The 15220-nt window shown below is 51.6% G+C and overlaps 4 protein-coding genes across 4 annotated transcripts; 1 reads left to right on the forward strand and 3 right to left on the reverse strand.

Annotated features, from left to right (window-relative positions):
• Nucleotides 1–393: 393 nt before the first annotated feature.
• On the reverse strand, nt 394–3537 carry COCSUDRAFT_12493 (hypothetical protein; the record flags this gene model as incomplete). Its single annotated transcript, XM_005651432.1, has 6 exons — nt 394–591; nt 909–1019; nt 1332–1498; nt 1907–2048; nt 2370–2630; nt 3406–3537. The coding sequence occupies 6 exons, from the start codon at nt 3535–3537 to the stop codon at nt 394–396; spliced, it is 1011 nt and encodes a 336-aa protein (XP_005651489.1).
• Nucleotides 3538–4414: 877 nt separating this feature from the next.
• On the reverse strand, nt 4415–7634 carry COCSUDRAFT_11792 (hypothetical protein; the record flags this gene model as incomplete). The annotated part of the gene is made up of 9 exons (XM_005651433.1): nt 4415–4601; nt 4826–5022; nt 5362–5595; nt 5960–6065; nt 6283–6360; nt 6572–6611; nt 6791–6887; nt 7196–7353; nt 7517–7634. Coding segments are annotated over 9 exons (1215 nt in total), but the record flags the coding sequence as incomplete, so codon positions are not given.
• Nucleotides 7635–8493: 859 nt separating this feature from the next.
• Nucleotides 8494–10981, forward strand: COCSUDRAFT_35298 (proliferating cell nuclear antigen; the record flags this gene model as incomplete). Its single annotated transcript, XM_005651434.1, has 9 exons — nt 8494–8544; nt 8664–8817; nt 8941–9008; nt 9116–9216; nt 9350–9421; nt 9683–9784; nt 10100–10223; nt 10492–10562; nt 10930–10981. 9 exons carry the CDS (start codon nt 8494–8496, stop codon nt 10979–10981), a joined length of 795 nt encoding a protein of 264 aa, XP_005651491.1.
• Nucleotides 10982–11922: 941 nt separating this feature from the next.
• On the reverse strand, nt 11923–15003 carry COCSUDRAFT_39894 (hypothetical protein; the record flags this gene model as incomplete). Its single annotated transcript, XM_005651435.1, has 7 exons — nt 11923–12056; nt 12414–12531; nt 12892–13032; nt 13407–13424; nt 13582–13794; nt 14202–14254; nt 14946–15003. 7 exons carry the CDS (start codon nt 15001–15003, stop codon nt 11923–11925), a joined length of 735 nt encoding a protein of 244 aa, XP_005651492.1.
• Nucleotides 15004–15220: the final 217 nt, after the last annotated feature.

A 15220-nucleotide genomic window follows, 5' to 3' on the forward strand; every position in this document is an offset into this window, starting at 1 on the left:
TACATCAAAGGAACAGTATGGCTGACGGTCCTAGCCATAAGCTCAAGAGACATTCAGAAGCAGCTGTGCTAATATGGACCCGCAAAGATGCGGCAAATCTTCTGGCCTCCACGGTGCATCAATCTCAGGCTGACTCAGGATCCGCGGTGGCTCCAGCTAGAGAAACCTAGTATGCCAATGATGCAGATGCAGTACTTGTGGACAGAGTGGGCAACTCCGCTAAACACCTACAGGGCCTAGTCTCATCAAAGCAAACATTGCAGTCCTGTTACTATCAATTGACTGCGCCACCCTGCTGTATACCCATCAAACCTCGAGCCAAAGTATGAAAAAACGAGTCAAAGCGCTGCCTTACAGGAGAGAGCTGCCTTCCAGAAGGGCTGCCTCTCAGTGCTAATGAACATTGAAAACTGAGCCAGAGAGGAGGGGCAGCACCTGGGCGGCGGCTTTGTCGGAGGGGGCTTCGCGGGTGGCGCGGCGGCAGCGCGTCCAGGGGCCGACGTCCGGGTCGGACAGGAACTTCCAGATGACCCACGTCCACGACTTGTGGAACGCCAGCGTCTCGTAGTATTCAGGAGCTATCGCCGTCAGCTGCGGAGCAGGCCATTTTTGCAAGGTCAGATGCCAGCAACAGGAATGAACTCAACAGTTTCCATGCTCAGTAATCAAAGAGAACTCTGCATCGCAGAGGGCGAGACGGTGCACAGAAAAGGGGCAATGCATGTTAACGGGTCTAGCTCGGCAGTAGCAAATGTGATTGGACAACATCACTGCAGACGCCCACCAACACACATGTGACTAGGAGCCCCTGCACGAACCTGTCAGTACACAGGATCCTTGACAGGCATCTCCAGTGCGTTTTGCCAGGAAGGGAGCTAGTAGAAAACCAGTACAAGCTGCATGCGCACCTTGTGCAGGCGGGTGTGGGGAATCTGGGGGAAGTCATGGTGCTCGTTATGGTAGCCAACATTGTAGGTCAGCGCGTTGAGGGGGCCATAGTAGCTGTATGTCTCCTGGCTCTGTGACAGCCAGAAAACAACATTAGCTCACAAGAGAGCAACAAACCGCCGCTGTATAGACCCCTGCAGACACTTTGTGATGGGGAGTCACACCCAGCCCTGCCTTCAAGGCGCCCAGCAGCCTCCCAATTCACAGAAGAGCATACAAGCAATAACGCGAGCTTCTAGTTCAAGGAAGGAATCCACCTGAGCCTAAGAGCAACATACCATCGCATGCCTGACATTGCACCATTGCGCGGCACAAAATCTCTTGTGGTTCCAGGATTTTGCAGGACTAGAAGTACATGCTCGTGGAAGCTGAGAGTAACCCACCTTGAGGAACATGTAGTGCTCGGCGATGAGGTGGCCGGCCATGGGGTGCAGTCCGCCCCCCACGATGACCCCCACCAGCAGGTACATCATTGCCTTGATGCCCAGGAAGTAGAGCACCGCCGCGTCAAAGCCCAGCACCAACCCCAGGTTCACCACGTCAGCCATGCCTGCACCATGAATTGCAAAACGAGGTCATTGCCTGTCTAAGCAGGTAACATGATCTCGAGCTGATCCGCTTTGCTTATCACCATCCTGAAGTAATGCAAATGTTCCAGATGACTCGGGCGTTGGACGCATCATCAGCTACCCCTCTGTGGCACGAAGGATGCATTGAGGTCAGAGGACACAGGGCACAACGCCGTGCATGGGTAACATCGAGCAAGACCCCCTCTGTCCTGAAAAACATGAATGGATGGATGCACTTTGCTATTGATAAGTAGCACAGGTCTGGCTGGCATCACAAAGGGGCAGCAAGCCTATGGAGCCTCATTTGCATGCTGCCACAGGGACACTTCAGCGCCTCATTGCAATGTCCCACTCATTGCAGCAGGTGCTTGCAAGAGCGGAGTGCTCACCAATGGGTTTGGGGCGGATGATGACTGGGCGCAGACCGTACACCCCAATGTAGACAAACACCCAGAGCAGCTTGGCCACAAAGCTGGTGATGATATTCGCCTCCAGCGCTGTCGGCAGATCCACATCCCATCCATCGACTCCCTGAACATGAGCAGGAACACATTGCTTCACTCACCAGAACAGGTGCAGTACCTGCAATTTTGACTAATGCCTATTTATCAAATTTTGAAGCAGCTGTCTCCCTGTCTCAATAATACTAGCAAGCCCAAAGCTCACATGCCCCAACATGCCAACAACAGCTCTCCCCACAGGCTGACGCTGACTCTGCAGCCAGCTGATTCAGAGAAAGAGGTATGCAGACATCAAGGCAGCCAGCTAATTCTGTGCATGCACAGACGTTGGATAAAGTAAGAAATGACAAAGGTCAGAATGGTTCAGGGGAGCAAGTTTGGTGGGGCTCACCAGGTGAGAGTGGTGCTCCTGGTGGTACTTCCTGAAGGCGGTGGCCATGGGCACCACGAGGGGGCAGTTGGAGGCCAGGGAGAGGATGCGGTTGTAAAGGGGCGTGCGGAAAGCCAAAAAGTGGCTCAGCTCGTGCTGCGCGCAGAACAGGTTCTGCGATGCCGTCCCTCCCACCACATAGGCCGCCACCACCACCTTCCACCACGACAGGTCCTTCACTGCATAGGCCATCACTACTTGCAGGGCCATGACTGCCATCACCTGCACATCATCATGCAAGAGGTCAGTTGAGATACTCAGACAATGGACTTGCCGTGCTGAGCAGCTTGAGCTTCAGGGTCTTAGCAACAAAGCCTTTGGAGGTTCTTGCTGCCTGCCAAAGCGTACTACGCAGCTGCTCAGCAGAATGGAAGGGAGAAAAGCACCCCGACCCAGTATGACAGAAGCCATGACAAAGACCACCAGGCCTTATGCATAAGTGAAAAGCTGCCATAAACCATCCTATCAAGCACTTCCAAGCACGGGTGCTTACAAGTAGGCAAGTCAAAACAAGATGACAGCTGGCAAATTTTCATCGTACAAACATATGAAAAGTGTGGGTCCCAGGAAGGGCTCCTATGCAATGCTGCAGGAACGTCATGAGATGACGCTTCTTGTAATGAGGCAGCGTTTGCTTCCAGACAATGAAAGAGCCACGCTTCCCTTTGCTCAACTTCTTCTGAACATTGCAAATGAAAACCAGCCTTGGATGCAAAAGTGTCGCAGTGAAACACAAAAACATGCCATGCATCCCAAAGATCATACCGAGCAGGGCCGCATGGCTCAATAATATGAAGAAGCTTGGCGCCCAGAAACAAAAATAAGTCACAGATGAGCCCTGACTCAAACACGGTCCCTGTTGATACATCCTCTCATTATGGAGAACCATATTGGGCTGCAAAAGCATGTAGCAAGGGTGCCCGCCCACGCCACTGGATATGTCTGCGCTAACCGTTGGTCAAAGGCCAGCACACGACAGGCCACGCAGAAAGCTCACCTGAACGGCGGTGCTGCGGTCGTAGCCATACAACGCCCGCACTTTTTCTCCATATTTGCTGAGGATCGCTCGCCGCCGTGTGGAGTGCGGCTCTGCGTCTGTCACCCAGTGGAACTCATCTGAACGCCCCATTCTATATCTTTTTCGGCTTTCCTCGGCTTGCGGCTGCCGGAAGCTTTCCTGAATCACGTATCAGCTACAAGCTCCCCTCATCCACGTTCCGATTGTCCTTTGTCTCCAATTCCCGCTGCCTCCGTATCAGAGTCCTCCCTATGACGAATAGACGACGTCCTTCCTTACGCCAACTATGCTGGGCGCCCCTTCTCGTTGCTCCTCCGCCTGCTGCTGTCGTAGATGCTGCACCAGAATCTCTTGAACTTCCACAATGCCAAAGCACCCACCTCTCAAGCAGTAGGACCTGTGTGAAAGAGAAACGTGCAGCGCCTCGAAAGCAGTGCGCCCTGAAGCGGTCCCCCCGCTGCGGCCCCCCTCTCAATGACTGTCTGAGGCCTGCAGCTGCCGGTACCTCTTGCGCAATGATGACAAGTCAGACCAGACTGAACATTGAGAGCCTCTACGTCCTTCAGTCTCCACAAGAACAGCAAAGTGGGGCTGGTGGAGGTCAGTTTCTTCATGTAAACACACTTAAGGTTCAATCGCACAAGACATCCTTATCAAGGAAACAATGATGCTCCCGCTTGAAAATACGGATCAGGCTATGGCACGTCAATATCGTTCACTTCGTCTCACTGCTACTCTGTGGGTCCAACAGCAATTCTCACTCTCTCGCAACCCTGTCTGCCCACCAAAACACTCAGATCACCACTAGCTAGGTCAACACCCTGATTAGGTCACGATCACGAGGCACCCCTCTCTCCATTGCTTCTCAAGAGCTCTTGACTTCCACTACACTAAAGGTTACGCTCCAAGTCATGTACTTATGTCCTGTTATGTCTAAAATGCTCTCCGGCCTCTTTTGTCATGCTCACGAGACTTCTTTCGCTCAGCCTCAACCTTGCAGACCAATAAGACTCACACCCCCGCCGCCAGAATTCTTCATGTACTCCTCCGAAAGTTTCAATCTGTTCACGTTCTCCTGCTCCTCTGCTAGCCTGTGCCCCTCCTTCAGCAGATCCTCCAGCTTGAGGTCCACCGGCTCAAAGGATGGCAGATCCTTCCTGCGCACAACATGCATGCTCATGACATCTCCTTCTGCTCTTGTAGAATGGTACTGCAATGCTATCAAATGTCAAGGCTACCACGCTGCAGCGCTGAGGATCGATAGCCTTCTGACCCCAAGATTCCTGTAGATCTCAGAAGTTCTGGGAAGCTCTACAAGGTCCAAAGAGAGCCAGCTGCTCTGCCAAGACATGGAGCAGGAACGACATGAGCGCTGTATGAGGAAGCAAAGGGGGCTCACTGGTCGATGAGCCTTTTAGAGAGCTCGCGCATGTTGGCGTCCTCGTCGGTGATGTCAGCCTTGACCACTTCCTCCTTGATCCACCGCCGGATCTGGTTGTCATAGGTGGCTGCGCGCAGCGCCCCAAAGAAATCGAGTGACTGCCCCGGGAAGGTGTCCAGCAGCGTTTGGGTATCCTCCACGCTCAGACCATCCTCCTGCGCCGTACAGCTCGGCGGAGTTTATCAGGCCTGGAGCTTCACAAATACACAAGGTCTTGCCGGGTGCTCTTGCGCAGCCAGGATGAATCTGCGGAGCTGATAATCCCAACGGTCAGCTCAGTGCATGGCATTGTAGTGCGGAGTTCCCCTCACAGATTCCCTGTATAGTGTCCCAGCAATGCTGTCCCTCCTGGAAATCTGGAAGACTGCAGATCAGCTGCACTAATATTCCCAGGACATCAGCATGCAACTTATGTGATCTTCGTGAAACAAAGATGAGGACTAAGAGAATACACGACACACAAGGCAGCGTGAGCGTCAGCTGAGCAATCTCACCTTGTACATTTGGTGGAGGATGTTGAGGAGATCGATGCGGTCCGGCTCCCAATAAAACTTAGCCATGCGGCCGTCGCGCACGAGGGGCGCGAAGAGGGTGGAGAAGTCGTTGCCGGTCACAATTATGGGCACCCGCTGCACCAGGTCTGAGTCGCGCCACACTTGGAAGACCGACACCCGGTTGGGGTTGTCGCACAGGTTCATCAGGGTCCCTGACACCATCTGGTTATTCACCTGTGCCAACAACAGTCATGCATAGTGTCAGTATTCCTGATGATTTGCTCTTCCAGATTGCTTTGATCCAAGTACTGTGGCAGCAGTCCTTCACTACATGAGCACCGCTCTTGGGGAACTCCTGAGACATCCAATGGCCTACTTGTGATGGGTGGCTAGAATTAATTGCAGCGCAGAGCAACCAGAGGGCACACAATCACAACAGCAGAGCACATGCCACATGTTTCGCGGGCTGCGTGCAGCGTGCGATCGCAGCATGGCTGCAAATTGCCTCGGCTGCTTGCAAAGGGCGCAACGCGCAATGGCCCAAGCGGAAGCACATTGCAATGACAGTACAGGCGCAGTCAGAAGATTGGCAGCGCACCGTGCGCTGCACATTCTCCTGAATACCCACACCGGCGTCCAAATCGTTGATCATGAGGCACGGCAGCCGCCCCCGCACCTTTGCCACCTCAGCAGCCCTCCTGTACCTGTCAAACCCCCAAGCCGCCTCTTTGGTGGACAAACTACCGCTTGTGCTGAAATTTTCAAAATTCAGCCCGTGTACTGGGAAAACAGAAGCACCATTTCAATCCACCACAGGGCAAAGCCCAAAGCGCCTGAACCAAGCACCTCTGTAGTGGGAACTACATTTGTAGCTTTGAAGAACTGAGCTTAGAGATTCATGACGCAAATGAGAGTCTGTACCTGTCCCTGATCAGCCGCCCCGGTGCCCCGGCCCACTCTGACTCCAGCTCTCCAGCGCTCATCACCACCGGCTCTATCCTGCGGCAATGCAGTGGTACTCATCAGATTGGAACAGAGGACACATCTACAAGTGACCGAACATGGATGCATGCGGTTGCTTGCGCAACCCGATGAAGAATCAGGCACGGCATGCGACAAAGCAGCTGGCAGACTACCCTGTGGCAGGCAGGTACAGAATGGCAAGCACTTGCTATGGATCATCGGACATGAGCAAGTGACAGGAACGCACCCAAGCTTCTTAAAAGTCAGCTCTGTTTGAAAGGTCTTCCCTGCAGGAGATGCACAGCACACTTGAGGAGACAAATCGTGATGTTCCGTAGCACATGTCAAGGACAGTGGAGAGGGCTCTTGCAAATGCATAATGAGGAAAATTGTCCATAGCATGGGATTGCATACAGAAATGCGCACTATGACAAAAGAGTGCGCAGTCAGTCAGAGCGAGGCACACCTTGCCCTTTGGGCCCCCAGATGCCGAGGATGAGGGGCACTCTGTGCGATGGGTCAAAGGCGCCATTGTCCACCATCCAGTTTTTCACAATGTGCATCTGCACAGTGCAGCCAGATTTAGATGAAGCCAGCACAATGCTTTCACAGGAACCTAGAGAAGCCAGACCTACTGCCATTCCCATGACGCATACCATCCATGTGCAGATTTGGCAAGAGAGTTAGCAGGAGCCTGGCCTGCGAAGCCCTGCCTTCTCTAGAGATCTAGGCAAGATAGAGAAAGAAGAGTGCAGACATTAAGGCCGAGCGAGCTTTAAAAAATGGGAGGGAGGGCTGCTTCACAAGTGCGCACCATGCAACAGCAACAAGCCTCCTCTTTGCAAGTAAGCAGGATAAGCTCAAAGCGCACCGCAACAGCATCCAGGAAGCGTGGGGACACATAGTAGTCGCCGACTATATTGGCAAAGCTCCTGAACTCCCAGCCGCGGAGGCTGCCGTCGGCTATGTCGGACTCGTGGCCTAGAACATTCCCAGTGAAGAGATGGTCTATGAATTTGCTGCTCTGACCTGTTGCAAGATCAGACATCAGAGGTCAGTGCCCGTAAGCATTAACACGCCTATGATGGCTCTTTCAGATGCATGTGATTACATCGGAAGGATAGTGGAATACGAAAATGCTGCCAAAAGATGCTGTCAAGAGAAGGGCTGAAGAGGACCAGGTGGAGTGTACCATGTGAGACGTTGATGTTGTAATTTTGTGCTGTCCCCAGGTTGGACAGGAAGTCCTCCTCTGTGCCCTCGGTAGATCCTGCCTCTTTGGCATCCCAGCTGGACCCAAATTTCTTCTTGCCTCCGCTTTTGCTGGCGCTCTCGTCACCTGCCTCCACAGCCTCTGAAGGTGCACTGCCTGCGGTGCATGTGTGTCTGAGAAGGTACGTGCATGAAAAATTACACCAGCCGTGTCTGCAAGATTGCTATAATTCTTCGTTAGCTCGTACCTGGACTACATTGCAAATGGCGCAAGCGCCTTCTTGTCCTGTACGATATCTTCACATTCTTCTGAGCAGAATGTGTGTCGGTCAATCTACATCTGTCAAATGTCTGGCCAATCTGCGTGTAGCTTGTACTGCAGACCATCGAAGATTGTTTAATTTACTACGATTTATTCAGCAGAATGCTATCACATTCATGGGATCGCTGGGATATGCGATTTTTATAGTATAGAGTATAGAGATAGTGCAGTGGCAAGGAAGCTTTACTAATTCCAAATCAAGCTGAGTATTACGAAGAACAATTATACACACAGATCCAGCTAATTGCCCACAGGTGTTTGCTTGGACTTTTCTGCTCAAACGACCGGACCAAATGTTCCGAAACCTGTTCCGAAACTTTGATTCTCCCCTGCCCTTTGTGTGCTTTGATGCGTGGCGCAGCACGGCACTACCGTGATCTGCCAAAAGGACGTCCTGCATCCTAATCGACGAGAGAGACTGTTATGCGACTGTCTAGGGGCTGATCGTAATTGCTCTCGTATTCTGACAAAGGCTTGTGCAACTTGCCTGATCTTTAGATCGAAATCTCGGAACTCATAGTTCTTTCCGGAACTACCTGTTCATTGAAATCTGTGAATTGTCTTGTAAATTACAGAGAGACTAGATTGACTGCTGTTGATAACTATCAGTGAAAGAGAAGTGCGCGGACTCCGAGATGTTTGAGGCACGCCTTGATCAAGCAGTTTTGCTGAAAAAGCTTCTGGAGGTGTGTGCTTGCTGCAAAACTGTGATAACGGTTGTCGTATTCCCCTTGCAATCCTGCGTTGTACCTCATCTGAGGTGCTATTGTCACTGCTAAGTAGACTGCCGCGGCCGTTCTTGCAGGCTATGAAGGACCTGGTGAATGATGCAAATTTCGAGTGCAGTCCTTCTGCTCTGAGCTTGCAAGCTATGGACACATCCCATGTGGCTTTGGTGGCCATGCAGCTGCGATCTGATGGATTTGCACACTTCCGCTGTGATCGGAACCTCAGCATGGGTAGGAAGAAGCACAGCTGTCTCTTTTAACCATTCTGATCCCATTGCCACTTGAGCGTGTAGAACAAATGACATCCTGCAAATGGTTGCGCTTTTTATGATGGCAATGTTATTTCTGCTGCAGGCATGAATCTGAATAACATGAGCAAGTGCCTCAAATGTGCTGCAAACGATGACATCATCACCTTGAAGGTTGGTGTCCCAACCGTACAATACCAATGGAAGTGTTGACAACCTGAGCTGTGGCTTTGGCGAGTCCATGTTGATGGTGAGATTTGATAAGTGCCGTTTTGTAACAGGCAGAAGACACAGGAGACTCCCTCACGTTCCTCTTTGAGTCTGTGAACCAGGAGAGGCACAGCGACTTCGAGCTGAAGCTCATGGACATTGACAGCGAGCAGTGCGCCACCCAACACTTGCTATGACCCCTCCGTGTCAGCATTACAGGAGCCAGCCATCTCTACATTACATCAGGACTTAGACCAGGCCAGAGGGATCTTGTGTGGCGCCTAATTTTGTTGTGCGTGGCACAGGCTGGGCATTCCAGACACAGAGTACTCAGCAACTGTGAAGATGCCCTCTGGCGAGTTCCAGCGGATAGCAAAGTGGGACATCTTCTCGCCATCTCACCCTGCAATATGCAGTACACACATGCTCTCTCTCAAATATCATGCATTTGCTGTTGCGCACACTTCAAAGTGGGGCATTTGTGGGGTCCGTGATATTTACTCTTCATGGCCCTGAGTAGGGCATACTTGCACCCGAAGTGCAAAGCAGGGGTGCTTGAAGACAGTCCTGGCTTGGCTATGGCAGAAGAATCTGGTAGATGTACATGTGAAGTTGAGCGGTGCACTCTCGTGTGGCAGGGACTTGGGCACCATCGGGGACACGGTACTCATGTCAGTGACAAAGGACGGCATCAAGTTCTCCAGCAGCGGGGACATTGGCAGCGCCAACATCACTGTTAGGCAAGCACAATCGCATACATGAGAAGAGGACTCTTCAGAGTTTTATGTTTATTTCACCTGCCCCTGTCAGGAATTTTTTGGGCTGGGAATGCGCTACCTTGTTTGAAGACTTCTCTGGCTTGTTTTGCCAAGTGAGCGGCCATCAGATGTTCCTGCAAGCAAGGCTTGGGTGCCGCATGGGCTGCGCTGAATGTATCGTTGATGCATAATGTGCACTTGTGAGGCAGCCCTTCCTCATATCTCCCTGGCACTCGCGCTGCTTTGATGCCTGCATATCTCTTCCGCTAATGTTTTTGTTTGGATTTTGCTGCACAGGCAGAACACGAATGTGAAGGACCAGGAGGATGCGACGGTGATAGACCTGCAGCAGCCGGTCTCGCTCAGTTTCGCGCTCAAGTACATCAACTCCTTTGCCAAGGCCACTCCACTCTCCCCGCAGGCATGACCCCTCTTTCCATCTAATCCACATGGATGCATTTGTCCGGTGTGAGACGCCAGTACAGTGTCATCCCAATATAACACTGTACTGGCACCATGTGGTCCCCTCTCCCAAGAATATCATTTTAGAGTTAAGGGAAGAGGGGAGCAATGGTTCTTGATTGCTAGTACACTGCCATACTGCATCTCAGTTCATATGTAGAAGAGAGGTCTTTGAGGTCTGCGACAAAATCAAGACGGGGTGCTCAGGAGCTGAGACGCCTGTGCAGGTCATTCTGCGGCTGTCCAAGGACTTGCCCTTGGTGGTGGAGTACCGGATACAGGATATGGGTCATCTCAGGTGGGTCTTGCAGCCCCGGCACAGTCTGTCACGGATCATCAAGGATATGTATCAATCTTGGCACATTTCGTCATGAGATGTCCCTTTTGTGTCTGAAAACCAGTCATCTGGGCCGATCTGTGAGACTGTGTGTATGTTGCATGGTCCACCAATAAGCACTATCGGATCACATGAGCATGACCTGCAGAGATTGCTTCCACCTTTTGCTTGGCATACTGGAACCATCTGGCAGGCGTTCTCGTTCTGCCTTGTGAAGTTTCACGCAACGATGTTTGTGCGCATGCGCATGTTTTGCTGGCAGCCTCGCAGTGCATCTATAGCCTCTGCGTGAGATCTCTACAGTTGACCGAAAAGCTGTGTGGTGCAGTTTCTACCTGGCTCCAAAAGTGGACGATGAGGATGAGATGGGTGAGGAGTAATGTGAGCATTATGGCGCCACAAAGATTCTTTCGTTAGAAGTTGTGATTGTTGAACACTATGGAATCAGTGTTGTTTATCCTACGTGCTACTAGCGCAGCTGCTAATTTCAAATATGCTTTGGTCAACTGCGCGCATGCATGTGTGCACATGTAGTCATAAATGATGTGTGGTCACCTAGTCTCTGTGTTGCAGTCAAATCCCCAAGGCACTTGCTTGAGGTCGATCTGTTTGGGTTGGCTACATCAAAACTCGCGTACCACAGGTTCTCTATCCTCAATCTGGACGGCACTTTGATAAAAAATCACGGGCAATTATCGGGCTTCCTCAGGAAACAATTTCACACCATATAGATAGATATATCTCTGGACTGACAGACTGGCTGACATTGAATGACACTTGCAAGTGCTTGATGCAATGTATTCACTTTAGTTCGACTTTGCGTGACTCTCTTTTGTCTATGACTTTGTTCCGATCTCTATCAGCAGCATCCAGGTCCCATCGAGGTGCCTGGGTGCTGCTGTGGCATCCTTTTTCCCATTCTTTCTACCACTTCATCTGCCTCACCCTTTAACGAGCACATTTTGTTCATAGAAGTGCGCATGCACCCTTTGTTCTCTTTATCCCTGCAGCTCTGGATGTTCAGCTGTCCAAGAGCTATCCAGCCTGGCTGCAGGCTTGCGGCTGTCTCTCAAGTTAAAAGTATTAAGTGACCCGTCAATTCACAATGATCAAGCGCTGATCATGCCTGGCTATCGCCTGATCACACCGCCCTTCACTGCCCATATGGACACATTGAGAGTAAGAGCAACAAAAGCAGAATAAAACACAAGTGCCAAGTGTTGAACACGCCAATATAATCTCATTTTTTGTGGGGTGTATCCACCCAATTTTTGGTGGATACACCCCACAGAGCTTGCAAAAGCAGGCGCCTTCACTGCTGTCAGACCAGGTGACCCCCCTTGTCTTTTGGCTCGTGGATGGGGCTGAGAAGCTGGAAGGCCTTGCGCAGTTGCTGCCTCCTGCCTGGCTTGGGCTGTCCTGCCAGCCTCCCCTCGCTCTCGCTGCCTGAGGAGTCTGCACCAAACATTGCCCATAACTTAAATACCTTCTAAGGGGAGAAGTGTCCTCACTTCCCTCGCGCATAAAGTTTTAGAGGCTACACAGACAAATCCAGGCCTAGACAATCACCATCCTGCCTGGCTTTCGTGTTACACCGGACACATGTAATAAATAGGTTGCCTACTTCCGGGGAGTGGCCAGATGCGCAGAAAAGAAAGTGCTGTTGAGGCTACCTTGGACCTTTCTAGGGGCCCTGGTTATAATTCTGCATGAGCAGAGCTTCTGAACACATGCATGGCATCATGCATGGCATGCCTGTAGGATCATGATGAAGTGTTTAGCAGAGCATGCAAGTGTTTTACAGAAGCTCACCAGAGTTCTCGTGGGCAGAGTCGCCGCCGCTGTGGATCATGTCTGGGAAGTTGATCTCTGCCAGGCTGTCACTAAGGGGCAGGCGGCTGTGTTGACTGGGACTCCTGTTGTGCCAAGCCTACACCCCATGCCAATCTAGGTCAAGGGGACCCTGTCAAGGGCAGAAATTTTCAAGACTCTAGCTAGTGATTCAAGTTCCTCTGACTGGTACTTGTGGCGCCACAATGCGGCATGATATTCCCAGTTCTAGGGAAATCCCATGCCAGTCTGTTCTGCCACAAGCGCCAGTCAAAGATTGTTCCCGTGGGTCCATTTTGGTGAACAATGCCACTTGCATCTGACTGACAAGGCTCTTTCAGACTGTTTTTTTCTCAGCCTGAGTCTCAAGTGAGACACATCCTCAAGGATGACTCGTGCACTCCTTGCAATTTTTGCAAATAGGATGTATTAGTCAGGTAAATGGGCCAGATGACTTTACCTGCAGGATGAGGTAGAGTGCGAGCAGGATGACGGCGCACAAGAGTGTCAGCATGGCGAATAGAACAGGCGCCAGCATTATCCCCGCCACTGACTCATCCGTCCTCCAGGGCAGCGGGGTGGTGTGCATGATCTGCCCAATCTGCAGGGCGCACACAGAATTGTTTCAAGTGATGTCTCACATATACTAGCTTGTGCCGGAAGATCAGCCCTGGTAAGTCCACAAAATTGTCCCAATCTGCCTATTAACCACCTTCAGGGGCATATACAAATGCTGAAAGCAGTGCTGTGCACAGCTGAAACTGGAGGCCATATGCATGCATGCCACCCTTATCGGGACAATGGATCCCATCATGACTAGAAACGACGTAGGACAGGATGCACGACACACAAGGCAGTGGGAGGAAGGCTGCCTCATGATGTGAACATGGCGCATCGCCAAAACAAACATCTCTGGGCCCTGGACTGTAATTGGAACCCCGTTTCTTAGGTGCAACTCTACAGGAACTTCATCACCTGGATGAGCCATATGCCCTGCACCAGCAAAGAGCAGTGCACTTGCTGGACTACTGCTGCCTCAGCAAAATATGCACTGCAGAGACGCTGCCGATCTTGCTGGCAGAAGGGACCTTATTCAAGGTGGGAGACTAATATCCAGTGAAGGATTAGTAAGAGGTGCAGGATTTGTCACCTGGATGAGCCACATGCCCTGCATCAGGCAGCTGAGGGTGCGGCCGGCCGTGGCAAGCATGCTATGCCGCGCAAAGAGTTCGCCCAGCGTGCAAAGCGTGCATGCCCACATTGTCAGCGCCAGCAGGCCATGCACTGTTGCGTCCAGAGCCTCGTGCTTCTTGTGGGAGGACATCAGGAACGCCTCGGCGCCAAATGCCAGCGTGAGGAATACCTGCATATGTTTTGTCATCATTACTATTATATTGTTGCATGGTAAAGACCTGTTGGGAGCCACCTGAGGGTCATTAGTCTTGTAGGCAGTCTGTCACAGCCCATCTTCATATCTCAAAATTCTCATGTGTCTGCATTCCGTCAAACTTGGCAATCCTCATGATAAAAGTATGACGCGCTTTCCTGCCAACAGGCAAGGTGCGTCTGCAGACAAGCTGCAGTTGAAGGCTGCCAAACGCCTACCCCTTGATGGCTTGCCAGATCCAAGCAAGGTTCAGCAAACACGGTGCTCAGTACCTATATCTTCCCCCGCCAGCCTGGGCGGAGATTTGTTGGCATGCAAGCAGAAGCTAGCACATCAGAAGAGAAACTGTCGTTGACTCAAAATTTCATTGCAGAATTGCTCACCTGCTCTGTTCCCGGTGGCAGTTGGACCTTTGTGCCGAGCAGATCAACAAGACCTGCATACCGGGAAAGACATGGTCATGTGCATTACACGTTTTCCCGGTCCTTAAGGACTACGTCAAGCAACGCCTGAAGTCTTGCTCTCCAGTCTTTACGATTCTTGCACTCTCTCCACCAGTCATATGCATGCCCGATAGCATCAAGGTCATCTCTCACATAGTCAATCCAGCTCTTCAATGGTCTGCCTCTAGCCCCAGTGCCTGACATTGTGATCATACTCGTCTGCAATGGTCATGTTACTTGGGACAGATGTATCAGGATGTCTGTCTACCAGTTTGGCTGACAACGGTACAGCGGATTTCACAGTGCACCACTGATGGCGCCCCTTGCGCCTGAGGTGGGACTCACCTGAGACTACGAAGGCTGGATATGAAGCTGCATGCTGGTAGTTGTGCATGTTTTGAAGAGAAAAGCGCCCATCTCGGCATAACAAGGTCCTGCATCCAGCACAGATGAAGAAGGACGCCAGCTGCAAGATTACATTTTGCCTTCAATGCCGCACCATTGAGGCATCGACAAGTTAGCAGAGACTCACAGGAACTCGGAGTGATCGAAACGAAGCTCCACAAGAACGCCTATCGGAGGTCCAAAGATTTTGAGGAGGGGCTCCATCGCATATACGCCAGGCCACCAGGCTTTGCTCCTGTACTTGCTGCCTTCTCGGACGCGCGATGTGAAAGCACGCACCGCCCACCACGAGCCCCAGAATACAAAGAGGACTCCAGGCCAGAAATGCCCCTTCCATGTGCCTCCTCCATACATGTCATATGTGGAGCCATCGCACTTGAGAAGAGGAACATGGGAATTTTCGTGGGAGTGGTCCATTCTCGCGCAAACTCTGGGCCACTCTACTTAATTCCGTCCCAGCTTTGGTCTTTTGGGGGCATTCCGACACTCCTCACTGCTAAAAAGATCCAATTACCCTGACGCCCGCGCATCTGATTGACACTTCCAGGTTAACG

The sequence above is a fragment of the Coccomyxa subellipsoidea genome (genome assembly GCF_000258705.1).
Source record: "Coccomyxa subellipsoidea C-169, whole genome shotgun sequence".
Taxonomy (NCBI): domain Eukaryota; kingdom Viridiplantae; phylum Chlorophyta; class Trebouxiophyceae; family Coccomyxaceae; genus Coccomyxa; species Coccomyxa subellipsoidea.